General features: G+C 36.9%; 1 protein-coding gene across 3 annotated transcripts in view; it reads left to right on the forward strand.

Moving 5' to 3' along the window:
• Positions 1–6,026, forward strand: part of Hao1 (hydroxyacid oxidase 1) — a 54,342-nt gene extending 48,316 nt beyond the window's left edge. For 2 of the 3 annotated variants that reach the window (XM_003476587.3, XM_063248718.1), the window contains 3 exons: positions 2,253–2,411; positions 2,520–2,589; positions 5,293–6,026. In XM_003476587.3, the coding sequence (XP_003476635.1) occupies positions 2,253–2,411; positions 2,520–2,589; positions 5,293–5,363 (300 nt within the window). In that variant the 3' untranslated portion in view covers positions 5,364–6,026. The remainder of the gene's footprint in view (positions 1–2,252; positions 2,412–2,519; positions 2,590–5,292) is intronic. The other variant, XM_063248717.1, reaches the window with a different exon arrangement.
• The last annotated feature ends 10,914 nt before the right edge of the window (positions 6,027–16,940 follow it).

Raw genomic sequence — 16,940 nt, forward strand, 5'->3', positions numbered from 1 at the left:
CGCAGAAAACATAAACGTAGGCTTTGTTTTGTAACCCAAGATTCACTTTTTAATTATCCTTATGAATTTACTTTTAGGCCAGGTTAACTATTGGAAACAGTCTAAATAGACTTGATTTGTGTGACTTTCAAAATGTGTATTGAACCCAATCTAGCTAATATTTGTCTTTGGTTCTGGTTTCAAATGGGGAAATATGCTTAATTATGGCTTGCATCATCGCTTGGAAATTGTAGCACTTATATGTTGATGTAGGTTGCCTGGATGTAAAAGGAGGACTATGCATAGGGAAGGGAACGTATGTAAATGGGTCCAAAGCATGCTCGGCAAGGCAGAAAAGCCAAAGGAGAGGGGAAAATCGTATTACCTGCCAGACATGTAGGGGCTGCCTGCCAAGCATTGCCTCCACTTCCTCCAAATCTATAGCTGTGTTTGGTTTTTAGCCTTCTACATAAAACTGTATTTAAGTTTAGCCTCTAAAATTTTAGAGGAGAAATAGGAAAGCGTTTGAGTGATTCCAGCACAATTATTTCTGGAAAAAGTGCACCCGGGTACATGGCAACTTCTGCAGCATATATTTTAAGTGGAATATGGACTTTGTTTGAAATTTAAACATTTTGGGATAAACATGGATTATTTCTATAGATTTTCACTTGCAATTTTTTTTTTAAATTCTCAAGTGCAAAGATCTACATCAAATTAGCTAGTCGTGTTAGTTAGACATTTCCATATAATTCTGGAAAACAAAAGGCTCTAAATTCAGTGATTTAAATTGATAGTTATTTATTGCCTTAAAAAGTTTGAATTAACAGTGGTCTGATGATCCGGGCATTGTGCTACTTAGTTGCTGTGCTCCAAGTTTCAGGTCCAGCTTGACTTGGCTAGGAAAACTCTGCTTCCTGAACAGTGATTTAGGGGCCCGGGCTGAGAAAGGAACACCCCCTGGGGGTGCTTTTTCTCTAGCAAATGGAAGACATGCAAGAGTAAGTAGAAATAGGTGAGGTTACTTAAGGGGCATGCCCAGAAATGACCCCATTCCACCTGTGCTCACATATTTAGGCCATTTTAGACCGCTTTTCCCATTGCTGAGAGCAATGTCTGACACCCCCAACTTAAAGGACCAGAGGTTTATTTGACTTATGGTTTCAAAGAATTCAGTACATGCCTGACTGGCTCCAAGGCAAAAATATCAGGAGGACATGGTAGAACAAAGATGCTCAGTTCATGGTGATCTAAAAGCAGTGCAGGGGAACAGTGACAGAGGAAGGAGTGAGGACAGAGAGAAACCTCATGGGAACCCTTCAATCCCCCCCCCCACACACATATGGAAGTATGCTTTGCTAATGCCCTAGGTGACTCCCAAGCTAATCCAGCTGATAATCCACTTTAATTCTCTCACTGGCCAGAGTACATTGCATGGTCAAGGCTGAAGCTAGGAGTAGGCACAAGCATTTTGTTTTTTTTTAACGGGAGAAACTGTGAGGTTGCTTTGGAATAAGAAATTTAAAGGATCAGGAATCACAGTGCAGTTTGTTCCATGAACCTCTATGAGGTTTGTGTCCTTTGCTTCTAACCTAAGCCCATCATCAATTGCTAACCAAGACAGAGATCTTCACTGCATGTGGTCACATTCATTTAAAAGTCAAACCCCCCAAAACCCTCAAAAAACACCCAACACCCCCAAAACCAAAAAACACCACCATAAAAATTCCCCCTAAAGAAGAACACTGACAAAACCCATTTTTACAGTCTTTCCTAATGTATGTCTGGATGCAAAGCTTGTTGGACAAATAAATAAGAGACTGAATGACCCATCAATATCATGTTTGAATTTTTGTGGACTGCCACTTATAATTTTGCCTGAGTGAATTTAATTATTGATTTGTAATAATAAATAATTATTTATTAAAAATAAATTATATCAACATGATATTTCATTTATTTTTATAAAGGAAAGCTATAAAAAGATCAAGTGTTTTAAAGTCGTACTTATAAAAAAGTATCAGGAATAGAAAAACACACCAATGTTAGATTGTGAAAGAAAAATAAGCTGTTCCATTTCAAACTTGCCTGATTTTTCAGCACCTAGCATTTGTACTTCTTGCCATTCCGAGGGAAATCATTTACTGTTAACCCCAAACCTCCTTAGCTTCTTTCTTTCTAAGCCTTAATCAGGTGGCTGGGTGGCTAAGGAAGGTCGGGGAGCAGGCAGCTCATTATGCCAGCATTGCATTCTTGACCTTTTCTCTCCGCAGATTGATGCTTTGCCGGAAATTGTGGAGGCCGTGGAAGGGAAGGTGGAGGTCTTCCTGGATGGGGGTGTGCGGAAAGGCACAGACATTCTGAAAGCTCTGGCTCTGGGTGCCAAAGCTGTTTTTGTGGGGAGACCCATCATCTGGGGCTTGGCTTCCCAGGTAATTGGACAAAGAAACACATAACACAGGATGTTTCAATAGTAAAACAAATGCATAGAAACAATCAGACTGATTTATACAACAGTTCTGTGTCTTTTCCCTGCTTAGGGACAGAAGGGTGTCCAAGATGTCCTAGAGATACTAAAGGAAGAATTCCGCTTGGCTATGGCACTGAGTGGTAAGATGTCATTCTCATTTAAACTTATTTTTGGTCTGTAGTTTTAAACCAGAATCATTAGTGGAGAGAAGTCGTTATGAGGAGGAAAAAGATGAAATCATTTCAGGTACATTAAATTTGGAGTTGAGTTCATCTTGATAGCTCTGGTTAGGAGCACTTTCTGAACTAATAGGTTCTCAGGTGTGCATGGTCTCCTGTAGTCACTTAGCATCTACCTCTGAGTCCATTCGGGATATTTTTGTAGACTTACCTGAAGCATGGATGGGACATCGTGCTCTTTCTCATCTCAGAACGCACATCTAGCTGGCCATGATACACTACTGCCTGGCTAAGTGGCAGCTCAGACTCTTCCTGTTCATAACTCAGCCCCCGAATTACTCCATTAAAGCTGTTCTACCTGTTTCTCTTCAGCCTTAGTTTATGTTAATAGCCTATGTGCTATGCAATTTTGCACTGGTGTGACAAAAAATCTGACATAATTCTAATTTGTGAGGAGAAAAGATTTATTCTGGCTCATGATTTCAGAATTTTCAGTCCCGGATCATTTGACCCAACTATTTTAGACCTGTGATGACTTCAAACAGCATAGAGGAAGTACAGGGCAGAAGAAAACTGTGCATCTTCTGGTGAATGGGGAGTGAGGAGCAGAGAAAAAGATGGGGCACCAATATTCCCTAAAAGGGCATATTCTCGGTGACCCAAATACTTCCAATTTAGCTCGATTTCCTACAACTTTCACCACTTTCTAAGAAAGCCACAGACTGGTGAACAAATCTTCAACATGTGAGCATTTCAGGAACATTAAAGACCTACGAGGTATTACTAAAGCATACTGTGAATGTTTAAGGTAAAAACAGTTATCACAGTAAAAGTCACATTGCCATGAATACCATTTAAATTGTTCCCCCAACCCTTTGAATACACTTGTGCCATCCCTCGCGTCATGTTTTGAAGCAGCTCCGGAAGTGCCCTTCCAAGGGTATCTTTTCCTGGAGGCCTTGATGGGCTGAGTTGCTTCACAATGTTCACAGTAATTCCTGTCTCATAAAACATTTTAATGTGTCCTTGGTCACCTTATTTATCAGATCTGGCATTGTGCAACTTCTGGTTTCCCCTCAATGTCAAAATGACCGTGAAAGATAAACACTTCCAATTGATTCAAGACGTCTAGGCAGCCATGACAGTGCCACTAAAGACACAAAACAAGGCCCTGGAACTGCTTAAGAAGTGGCAAGAACAATGTAGTCAGTGTGTTCAAAACGGGGAGGGGTACTTTGAGAGGGGTTAAGGGCAATGTGTCTTTTACTGTTATAAACATGTAAATTTAAATTTTCACCCTATTTTGTGACCACACCTCATAAATGAGAGCATCATATTTTCATTTTTTCAGGCCAAAAATCTTAAGTCGATGATTTTTTCTTTTTGCTCTCACACCATCACATCCAGTGGGGAACCGTGGTAAGAACACAATCAGAATCTGATCTCACATACCAGCCCACTGCCACCACACTTGCGATCTGTTTCTCTGTCTCCCGTCTTTCCCACCTCCCTTCTCACAGTCTGTTTGGATCAGAGTAGCCAGAATGAACATTTTAAACTTTATGCTCTCCTCTGATCACAGCCCCCCTTGTGGCTCTTGGTTTATTCAGAATACGATGCAGTGACTCTTACCACCTTCTTGGGGAAAGCTCTCACTACTGTTGCCCTGGACTCATTCAGCTGAGCCACATTTGCCTCTTTGATGCTCCTTGCCTATGACAGATGCAGTTCAGGCCCCCTTTCCTGGATGCTTCTCCCCTCCACCTCGACATGCATAACGCCCCCCATCCACAGGTTTTCCCATAAATTGTACTTATTCAAATGGGTCTACCTTCATTGCTCTGTTTAAAATGGCAGTCCATTTTCTAAACATCCACTAAACTTCAGGCTTTCTTTTTCTGTTTTTATTTCCTTTTCTTTAGCGTCTATCACCCTCCAGATATGATCTGTACTGAAGTTGACTTTTAGATGATAAGCATTGGGTACTCTGCATTTCTCTGCTAAAATGTAAGAAGCAAGAAGCAAGGACCTTTGTCTGTTTTAGTCACTACATTCTTTCCAATGCCTAAAGCAGTGCCTGGCACATATACAATAAATATTTGTTGGAAGAATGAATAAATAAATAAGTGCCATTATTATTTAGTGACTGTTTTGAGTTTGACTCAGAATGGACTTCTAGCTGCAAAAAAGGGCCTTGAGTAAGTTATCAGCTGCCCCATTTTTGAAGGTAAAGAGGGATCCTTCTTTGTGAGCTATATGATTCAGACCATCTGAATAGATAGGACTCTAGAGATAAATCCTCTCTACTCACCACTGCGCAGAGTCTGTCAGACAGCCTTCCCGAGAAGAATGCCATTCTGTGAATCCTCACTATGCATTTTAATTTGCTACAGACATATCCTAAAAGAGAGCTTTCAGCCACTGGCTCTCTATTAAATGTGGCAGAAAGAATACACTCTTTGTGTTAATAAAAATATGTGCCAGTCATTTTGTGTTAAGGGCTGTTTAGGTAATAAAAATGGTCTCATGCCACATAAGATTTGGCAAGCCTACCTTGAATCATAAACCTTACATTTGTCAAGTTTTACATTCCTTGGGAAAACGATTACCTGCCTGATTATTATTGCATTCATCTCATATTAAATGTATGCATTATTTTTTCAGGGTGCCAGAATGTGAAAGTCATCGACAAGACATTGGTGAGGAAAAATCCTTTGGCTGTTTCCAAGATCTGACAGTGCACAATATTTCCCCATCTGTATTCTTTTTTTCAGCATGTATTACTTGACAAAGAGACACTGTGCAGAGGGTGACCACAGTCTGTAATTCCTCACTTCGATACAAAGGGTGTCGTTCTTCTCCAACAAAATAGCAATTCCTTTTAGTTCATTGCTTTTGACTTTTCAATGGGTGTCCTAGGAACCTTTTAGAAAGAAATGGACTTGCATTCTGGAAATACATTAACTGTTAAAAAGAAAACATTGAAAATGTGTTTAGACAACGTCATCCCCTGGCAGGCTAAAGTGCTGGAAAACAAAAGATATCCTTTGGTGGAATTGGAGGTAGGGCACTGAAGTAAAATGATAGTGATATTTACTAACCTGCATCATGTTTGAATATTCTTGAAATGGTGGTTCTTAAATCATAAGCTCAGATTCAAAATGTTGGAAATGCCCAGAACAACAAGAGATTAGGATTTACAGTATGGAGAATTAGCATTGAATTGGATTGGAACAGAGGGTGTTGATTTGTATTTTCTAGATACTTTTACTTTCTAACACACTGTTTCTCTGAATGGAGATTTTCAGTGGCATATTAAGTTTCTGAATATATGTAAATGTATTATGGTGTACGTTACCTCAATCAGGAAGAAATAAAGTGTTTTTTTGGAAAGACTATACTGTATCTGGTCCATTTGTAGTAATATCAAATTCAGCCACTTTAATTTTAAACTCTAATTATTACCCTGTTCCCTCTATACACGCCTCATTAGTTTCCCTATTCCTAGTGGATCCTGTTCTTTATTTCTTTGCTTCTTTCTGATTTTTTGTCACAGTCAATGCCAACTACATTATTTGGGAGGGCTTGGTGAATGGGGTGGCATGAAAATGTCAATCCTTTGTACAGAAAGAAGTAACAAAATTCTTTCCTATTTTTTAAAATCAGCAATGGTGACTTTTTTGCTATTTAATGTCATATTTCTCTGGGCAAGGCAAAGTGAAGATCTTTCAAGAGGCCAAGTAAGGACTCTTCCAGGACCCTGGGGTGCTACCTTGCATGTTGCCTAGAGCCTTCTTTGGAGGCTGTTATGGAGCAGGTGGCTGAGCCAGAAGATCACTGGGGACATGAGGAGTGGCAGGTGAAAGGACAGCATGTGATGCAGAGCTCTAAGCTCCGAACAGAAGTTCTGTTATCTCACTTCATCAGCATTATGAACAAAGCACAAATTGAGTGATAAAGCTGTTAAGGACACTGAACCACCAAGTCCCAGTCATGAGGACCCCTTTTGTAAACAGAGCCCAGGGGTCTTGTGTCAGCAGCGAGCTCGTGAGCCTGTGGTTACACGACTGTGAGATTTATCTACAAATCAACCATTTCACAAATGAGATGTTAACTTGACAGCCAAAATAAATTTGTTCAAGTACGACTGTGAGGTACTGAAAAGAACTATTGAGAGAATCACTACTTTAAAGTATGGTTATTATTATTTTATTATTACATTTCACTTTCTTAGATCTCTTCTGCCCATCCCCACCACCATCTGTAGCAATTTCCTAAGTAATGATATGGACACAAGCCTAAATTTTCATCCTGAAAATTTATCTAAGTTCGATTTGAAATCACTTAATCTGATAAGAAGAGATATCTTCATCCATTCCTTTATCTCCAAACATTAAAATGGAATATTCTATCTTATTATATAATTTCTTTATGTTTTCCCAATTAATATTAATCAGTGAATAGATTTCCAATAATGAGCAATTCAGTTTCCTTTGGTTTTGGTATAGGATATTCATTTTGACTGCGTCAGAGTCTATAGTTGATAGATGCCTTCCTAAAATGTTTATGATTATCCAGAAGATGGAAATCAACAAAAAAGTTACAGTGAAGACAGGGAGAACTGGCCTTAATTTGTGAATTTCTTGTCATTTTCGTGAACCCCTGAGCCCTGTGACTTTCTCGGTTGCAGATTTCCGTATGAATCTTCAGAGCTGGGATATATGTGAGTGCTTTATGTACAATAATTTTTCACTATCAAAACAGTTTCTTATTTTACTTTTTTTTTAAAGAAGAACTTGGATCTAATTGCAACAATACTACAACCAAAGATAACTGATGGTTAAAACAGGAATGGAATATGCTGCTTGCATTTCCCATTCCAGGAGTTTGGCTGCTTAAACTTGACAAGACTTCTTTGATTAAGCCAACTGCTGTTCCTGAGTTCACTATTTTTCTTTGGTTGAAATTAAATGCATTTTAAACTGATGTGTAAAAACATAAACACAGTCTTTATTAATTGAGTACCACGTGATGTTTCAATACATGTACACATTAAGTAATATTTAAATCACATTAAATATATTTATCTCCTTACTGTTTCTCAAAGTGTGCTGAGGGCTAGGGCGATGGGATGAGAAGCTTATTTGCACTATCTGCTGATCTTTGCATGTTATTTAGTGTACATAGTGCATGGGAACTGGGTTTGTCAAATGCTAGAATGCCTCGGTACCAGCGGATCATTAAAACATATTGCTGGGCTCTATCCCCATAGATTTTGATGTCAGCAGCTGAATGAGCCAGATGTTGTATGCGGGCTATAGTCAGAGACCATATCCTACCTTAAAACACCAGTTGCTCTTGAGAAGTTGATTCTTTCTTTTGAATTTTATTTCTTGTTGAGCATACCATGCATTTAATGAGGTGTGTAAAGTGCATGAGTCTAAGTGCATGGGTGAATAAATTATACATACCTACAAGATGCTCCCCATCTTAAAATACAGAACATTTCTGTTATTCTCAAGAAAAATAGTAAACTCAGGAACAGCAAAGTGAAATAGTTGGCTTATTCTCTCCTTCCGAAAAAAACTGTGTTCAACTCTATTGCCACTAACAGGTTTTGACTGGTCTTGGACATCATATAAATGGAGCCAGGTAGGATGTACTTTAGGATTCTGTTTACTCTGCTCAACATTTGTGAGATATATTAGGGGTATGCAGTATATCAGTAGATACCTCTATTAATTGGTCTCTTGTAATTCATTATAGGCATATACCAGGATTAAATATCTCTACTCCTATTGATGGATGTTTGGAGGGTTTTTAGTTTTTCCTCTAGAAGCAACTTCTAACTGATTATTGTGTAAATACAATTCAGTGTTATTTTGTGATTTTTCCAGAAAAGCTACCCAAATTGATATTTAAGTAGGCTTTAAATGTTAGCAAATATTTAACATTTTGAGCATTGAATAGGTCATGTTAAACATGGATGCATCCCACATCTGGTTGATGAGACATCAAATTCTCACACCCTACAACATCCTGTCCTAGCAGATGTTCAAGTTACTCTGTGCCCTACACAGCACCGTGCCTGGGACCTGTAGCAGTGGTGGGAGACTGCCAAAAGAAACTGCCAGAATCTCCTTTATTTAAGATTGCTTATGTTCTGCTATCTGGAAAATTGTGGGTGTGAAATAAACTTCCTTCTCTCCACCAGACTTGGGGACCTGGGTTCTCAGGCCGGTAGGGATGAGTGTAACGGTATTGATGCTTCTTAGCGTGCAGCTTGCAAACTGCATCTGTGTCATTGCTGTGTTATTCATTTGCTTGTTTATCTTGCCAAAACATTGGTGTTTGTGAAACAGCTTTAGAAGGCTGTGGCGGATTAGGATAGCATGAAAGGAAGTTGTGGCTTGTTCTCAAACAAGGAGAAAAGACTTTTCTCTTCATTGTAAAATTCATAACTTATTTACTGTCCAAGGGAGAGTTGCATGTCAGTTGCCAAGCAACAAAGTAAAGTTTGTCTGTTTAGGAAAGTCTGAAGATTTCTTACAACGTAAACACAGAGAATGCCTTTTGAGCTTATATTTGCTTCAGCGTGCACTCTGTCACTTGCCAGTTATAGAAAGACACCAGGGCAAGAGTTTGTTTTAGGTAATATAAATGTTAACCCAAATGATATGTTTACGTGATGAGAAATCTTACCTATTTTAAAAAGATGCAATTTCCTGTCCTTACTCAACTCTAACTTAAGAAATAGGTTTTTTTTCATTCTTCCCTAATGCAATGACCCAGAGTTGGTTGGGGGAAATAGAAAGATATTTTTATAAGATACAGTTCTCTGTTTCTCCACTGCTAATTTTCTGAACTTATATAATGAACATAGATTTCACAGAAAAAATTTCTAAGATTTTCTAAAAATCAGTAATCATGGGATCCTGAATGATGTCAAAACAAAGGCTGAGATTTTCATGGGTGATTTTATTCTTTTCTGCATCACTGGGAAGCAAAGCTGGACTTAGTTTTCTACCTGTCTTCTCTGGCTGGATCATCCAGCTTTGCAGCTGATTTGTTCCCCATTACAGCCAGAGCCCTGAGTTTGTTTCTAGCAGTGGGATCATCTTCTGGTTAGTCATTTATGACAAAATGTTTTGCATTATGTTAGACTTTCCTTACTAAACTCACCCAATAAAGGTGCAGGCTAACCAGACTGTAAATACCTCACTGGCTCATTCTGAGCACAGTGTGGAGGACCATGTGAGCACTGGGTTGTGAACTACAGCTCAACAGTTAAAGGAAAATCTATTCAGTAATGGCTATTAATAGGAAAGACAATATAGTAAGTTCCAAAATATATTTCACTTTAGAGTTTATCTAGAAAAATATAAACTGTTCTAAAAAATAACTTGAAACCTATGTAATCCAAGCTTCAACAAAATACAAGTCTCAGATTTTACTACACAGAGATAACTTATTTATATTGAGTGACTATCATCTTAGACATTGTTGTGTGCATGCAATTAATAGGTAGACTTGCTTATATAAATTGAAGCTAAGTAATAATTGTTGCATCTAAGTAAAATATTCAATATATTTGTTTTGTACTTAGTAGGAGAGAAGTGAAAGTGAAGCAATCCTTAAAATTAAGGTAAATGTTTCCTTTCAAAAAGAGAATATAGCTTAAGATTACAGATTAATGCATTTAAAAATCATGAAAGTTTAACAGGTTGGAAGAAGTTTTTATTTATGGCATCTACATGTTTCAAATTTGCAGTGTCGGTTGACTTATTTCTATAAAAAAGGAAAGAATTAGCCTCTCATATCTACTATATTTTCCTTTTTCTTCCACTTGTCTCCCAGTTTTGATTATCATTATTTTTAAATTGTATGGTACAGAGCATTCTTTTCTATGTTGATGTTTTCTCAAGTTGCTCCATATGGTTATCACTTGAATGGGCTCAGTGGTTCCTGTCAGTTTAATAGTAAAAAACTCAATGTTCTCTGGTTCATCTTACCTTCATTCACTTCTTGGCTCCCTGGATTTTCCTGACCATCTGTAATTTTAAAATAGTTGATGTTTTTGAGTTTGGGCACGCTGGAAATCTGTTTGATGCTTTTGTAATTGAATGATGCTTTGGATGTGCATTAAAAGTGCAAGTTGGGAGTCCTACTTCATGCAGACATTTTGCATTGCCTCCTGACTTTGAATTTGATTTTGCAGAAATTGAGGTTACCCTATTTATCTCTCCTTGATACTGACTTGATCTCTTCCCTCCTCAGATCCCCAAATGTCTAAAAACCGTATTTCTATACTTTGGGTTTTGTTAAGATAATGCTGAACAACTCAGAATGTTTAAAACAGAAACATGCTTTGCCCCAAACAAGCTTATGTCTCGTATCAAATATTAGCATATTTTGCATAGTCCTTTAATTTTTGTTACTCTGAAAACAATGCTATGCTAATGTTAATAACAATGACTATTTTAAACTGCTGGATTTTTGTTTTGAGGCAACAAACTTATTTAGTGAATTTTTATTATATAAGCCAGTTCTGTGATGATGAAATATTTATGTCTGTACTGTCTTCATGTAAGACTACACGTAACTGTTAGCCAGGTGTGGCTACTGGGCACTGTCAAATCAAATGCCTCATTTAACTTCATTTAGTTAATTTAAATAGTCACATATAGCCAATAGAGTAGTGCAGAAGCTGAGAACAATCTTGGGCACTAAAGAAAGTTAACCTAACAGACCCAGACTGTATAGATTGACTATCTCTGTTATATGACTGCCTTGAGCAAGTCACATTAAGTGCTTCTAATGTAACTTTCTGATTTTTAAAATAATACAGCAGCTCTTAGTTGTATGATACATTAGAATAATAAATCTAATAAAATTTGTAAGCTATTCTTATGCAGTGGGAAAGTCGATTCTATAAAAAATTTAATGATATTTTAAAAGTATTTGAAAGAAAAACACCATGTTGATCTAAATCAGCCTTTTTCTTTTCTTGTTAATATTTTTAATCATGATTTTTTGAGAAGGAACCAAAGATTTTGTCTAATCTTTTGAGCTCGTGGTACAGCCCAGACACTGAGTGGATACTTCACGGGAAGAACATCATCTTAAATGTTATATCACATCATTTAGGTAGAACAGCAATGCCAGTATGCAACAGAATATAATAATAAACCATGATGAGCTTTAAAATTATATAAATTTACATATGTGTAAGTTGTTATAAAAATAACAGCCATGAGCATATATGGTTTATAGCGTAAGGATTTTTATCTTGGAAATGTGAAAAAATACATATAGTTTATAAGACATAGTAAAATATGTCCACTAGAGAGAACAAAAATCCCATATCCTGAGGAGTGAACTGGCACCAATAAGGAATTTTTAAGGAATTAACCCAAACCTCAATCTCAGACTGCATCTCCTTAATCTAAGAGAACAATTTCTTCACTATACAGACAAATAGCCCTGTCCAAGTCAAGAACACATTTTTTACTTTAATGATCTTTTATTTGTTAATACTCTGCTACCTAGTTTTAAAGGAAATGAGGAAATCACTCAATTCCCTTTAAAAATTTTTTGAGTAATTGTATACCATTGCTTTTCCTTAGTCAAGTGTAGAGTTTTGGTTCAAACTTTGATTTGAATGTTAGTTGACATGATCATCACACTGTGTCAGTTAGCTTTCCATTGCTGTGATGAAGCACCTGAGATAGTCAGCTAACAAGAAGGGAAGATTTATTTTGCTTTTTAGTTTTAGGATTTTCATCTGTGTCACCCAGTCCTGCCCCTTTGGGTTTTGTGAGCCAGTACATCACTGTGGAAGTGTGCGGGGGGAAGACTGGCTACCTCATGGTGCTAGGGAAGCAAAGAAAGAGTGAGGAAGGGACAGGGTCTCAGTGTTCCCTTCAAGGAAACCCACCCATGGCTTAGTTACCTCACAGTGTGAGTGCAGGGTTTTAGCACATGGGCCTTTATGGGGCATTTGATTTCTTTTCCTTTGTTCTTTTTTTGTTTTTTCCTTTCTTTCTTTCCGTTTTTTTTTTTTTTTTTTTTTTTTGTTGTTGTTGTTGCTGTTGTTTTGTTTTTGATGGTGCTGGGGATTGGACCCAGGGAATTTGAATGCTGAGTAGGTGCTGTCCCTCTGGGCTGCATCTCCAGCTTGTGTGACATTTAAGATCCACAGCATAGTATGTTCTTTCTAGTTTAAATATTAAAGAGTAATATCTCAGATTTTTTTGAAACTTTTGGAATAATACTATAATGTATGTCATGCTGTGAACATCTGTTTCTAAGTAATAATTTGTTAATGTGCTAAAATCGTAGGAAGAAATCCCTCTTTTAAAATTCTACAGTTACTGACTGAAGTTAAAATTTACTGTTTTGAATATCCCCAAATCTGCACATATAGATAAAACACACACATACACACACACACACACACACACGGTCAACAACAACTATCATTCAATAGAACAACAATAATTGAAGACTTGGGCATTGGTAAATTATTATTATTATTATTTTGGAGATTGGGGATTGAACCCATGGGCTTCACACTGAGCTATAACCCCAACCCTTTTCTTTTTCCTTTGACAGAGTTTCTCATTAAATCATGAAATTGTGTAGATTGGCCTGAACTTGTGACTTTCCAGGAAGCCTTAGTCTCCCAGAGTGTTGAGATTATAGCTGTGCACTACCATACGTAGCAGTAAACTGTCAGTCTACCAAAAATTAATTTGTGTACCTCTTAAATATTTATGATTAAGCCAGGACAATAGCCAGAATTCCTAAATTTGAGAAGACAGTCATTGAATCAACTGGTGGCTTTGTCTGCACAACTGCGTAAACAATTTGCCTACTTTCCACTAAATGGATGAGATTCTTTGTTGTCTGTAAACACAAGCTAAATGAAATTTACATATTTCTCCTGAAATTTCATTTTAGATACATGTTTCTTGGCTGATCTTATTTTGGGTCTGTTAACAATTTCTCCAGAACTATTTGGCTTTCCACTCTTTTGCCATCTCTCATCCATCCTTTATTAGGCAGGCAAATGATGGAGAAAATGATGCAAGTGCAAACAAATAAACAGAGAAAAAGGTCTCTGGAAAGAAAGCCAGGCCGTGGTTGTGGTTGTCAGACCTCTCAGGAAGGGAGTGGTTAAAAGGGCATGGAAAGTTAATGTTCGCGTTGGCTCTCCATTTTTTTTCTTTAGTGGTGGTGGTGATTGAACCTTTGAGGCATTGGAGGTAATCATTCTACGGTTGAACTGCATCTCCATTTTTACCTCTGCATTTGGAGTGCTTCTCTTCAAGAGCTCAGGACTAAGACTCTCTCCATACTTAGTACACATCCTGTCTGTCAGCACTCTGCTTTCAAAGCTCTTTGAGGGTTCAGGTTTAGACAATAAGAGGTAGCAGCATATGTATGATGAATTTGTTGCAATTACTTAGTCTCTAATGACTTTCACAAATATTCGTTTTCCAGATGATGAGGTTTTACATGGTCCTACAATATTTCCTATGGTGTCCAAAAGGGAGATGAGAGAAGTGATAACACAATAGTATTTACATCCTGGAAGATTCAAATTTTTCACATTAAATTCACTGTATTTTATGTTCTCATGACCCCTCTGACTTTTTGACTCTTGTTCATCATAGAACAAAAAACCGGAAATTCCCAGTACTCTATCCAATATGAGTCAGAATAACTTCTTGGTCCAAATTCATTGGTAGTTTGCTTCTGTTAATCTAAAAGCTGGGAATAATCTCAATAATATTAGACCCAATCAGAAATGCTCATACTCTGATCCTGTTTGCTGTTGAAACAATTCAGTGAAATGATTATGTCTGTCATCAGCTATCTTATGATGATAAACCAGTGTCTAAAGCAACATGTAATTTAAAGGAAAACCTTCCAATTCAACCCTTTGATGGGGAAGCCGATAAAAGGAGTAGAAAGATGTAAACTTTTGGTCTTTATTTTTAATCTTCCAGGGGTCGTTCAGAAGCCATCACTACCTCTAAGCATGAAGGTCACGGCATGATCAGCCCAGAAGTAGGAGCCATATCCTGGATTCTTGACAGAGCTCACTCTATAATGGAATGCTTCTTACTGTAATTCTCTTTGTGTTTTTAATATTTAATTTAGGGACCTGGGTCCTATAATAACTTATTTACTTATAATCCTTTAGTAAACTGACAAAAATGTAGTATCTAGAACAATCGAAGAGTGGGCCTCAGCTGTGTTCTGTCTACTAAGTGTAGCTATACTTAAAGTTCTGTCTGCCCTGAATACAGTCAGAGAAGAAATCACATGGTAAAGATACTTGAAAATCAAGTTATACTTGCAGAATATGCATAGTTTTGGGGTTGACATGTGAGAATTTTCACTTGCCTACATGCTATCAAGTGGACCTAGGAACAAATATACAAAATATTCTCATATGAAATAAACAAAAGCTAACATGATGAAAAAGTTATGGGGAAGTAGTACTTTAAGATGATTGTCATGTCCATAAGGGAAGGGAATGTATTCTCTTCACTGTATTCCCAGGACCTGGCTTACAAAATTGTAATTTTTCAATAAATATATGTTAAATTAATTGATGAACATTAGTCAGAATATTATATAGATTGTTAAAAGAACAACTAATCTATCCAATATAGCAATATATGAAATTGAGTAAAGTTAAAGTCACAATATTTAAAGGGAAATATTAAGAAAATATACTTTATACATGAGTGTTTTATGATCATAAACCACTATTGTGAAATTATATTTGCTTTTCAAAACCAAAATAATGAAGAAACTATTATAATAGTAAGGAGAATGATTTTTGTCAAGTATAAATTTTACCATTTTAACTTTCTTTGATGTCAAATTTCTAGTAAGTGACCATTAGTTATTGAAATTTCACAGTCATTTTTTAAAGTTGTTTGGAACACACTGGATTTGATGGTGAGATGTTATTCACATGTGTTCCACGAACCTGTTCCATGACCCACTCTTTGAATAATGGATTCAGTGGCCATGTAAGTTGGGTGTAAGTATGTGCTGTGTTTCAATTTTATAATAGTTAATTCGTAAAAACACTGAGTAATATTACTTTAGTCCTTTTGAGAAAATAACTTTTGTTTATGTCTCATGAAGCATGTCCCACTGGAATTGTATAACTCATGATGCTTTATTGAAAAAAAAAAAAAAACAAAACTAAATCAAGGAAAACAGTTAATGTGAGCTAGAATAGTCAACCCGTAGGCAAAACATGAGTGCTGTTGGGATTTTGGAATCTTGGATTGAAAGCCAGAAAAGCATACTCAGATTATTTTACCTTTGTCTCTACAGAATGTTGGCCTTGAGCTTTTTACCTTTTGATGAGGCCCACGGAAAGAGTTCCATAGAGTGCCTTCAGCTCCCCAGCACCTATCTGCTGGTTCTGTTGCCAAGGGATATTCAGCCCGTTGCATCAGTTCACCTCGTGATTATCAAAGAATAGAACGTGAATCAGATCTTTTACCCTTCCCTGAGTGTGCGGGGAAGGAAGGCAAAGTGCTATATAGATACGGGACTATTGTGAGTCCTAGCTATTCCCAGGTACAGAAGAGGAAAGAGATGTTTCTGTTTACAGTACAGAAAAGCTTTACATGAACAAAGTGATAGGTGTTGCTGGTTGATACAATGAAATTTTTTAGAATATGTGTATCTGATGCAATGTTTTAGGTATCTCCTAAAAGTTACTTATCTCTAATTAAAATTTAACTTGGTACTTTGAGTTTCATATAAAGGACTTGAATATCTATGTATTTTACTATATTTGTCGTCCTGGAATCAATTCTTGGTGGACATTAAGGGACAAATGTGTTCGTTCTTTGATCTTTACTGTTTCTTATGGGTTGAGTATCACATTGCCTGGAATTGAGATGCCTGCTCCAGGCTCACTGTAAGTGGAACCTAATATTGTTTGTTCAACCTTTAATCAGTGATCCAGAACCATATTGTCAGTTAGAGACCGCAGAAAGTTTGATGGAAATTTAACATGTTATTCCAAAACTAATGTGTTTGTTGTTGAAAATTTAACTTCCTGGTTACTTTATTCTTGAAGTGCCTGATTTAATTACATAAACTTATAGTTGAATCTTTTGGTTTCATAAGATCCATCTGCTATTAAGCTATTTTAAGTCTTCAAATGGGTATTTATTATAAACAGTGTGTGTATGTGTCCAAATAACATAGTAAAGAACTAGAGTTCTAACTGAAAACTAGAACAATTATGGCTTACCCAAGGTCAGCAA

This window comes from Cavia porcellus, unplaced genomic scaffold (genome assembly GCF_034190915.1).
Source record: "Cavia porcellus strain 051 isolate PalLab524CR breed Dunkin Hartley unplaced genomic scaffold, mCavPor4.1 scaffold_5, whole genome shotgun sequence".
Classification (NCBI taxonomy): domain Eukaryota; kingdom Metazoa; phylum Chordata; class Mammalia; order Rodentia; family Caviidae; genus Cavia; species Cavia porcellus.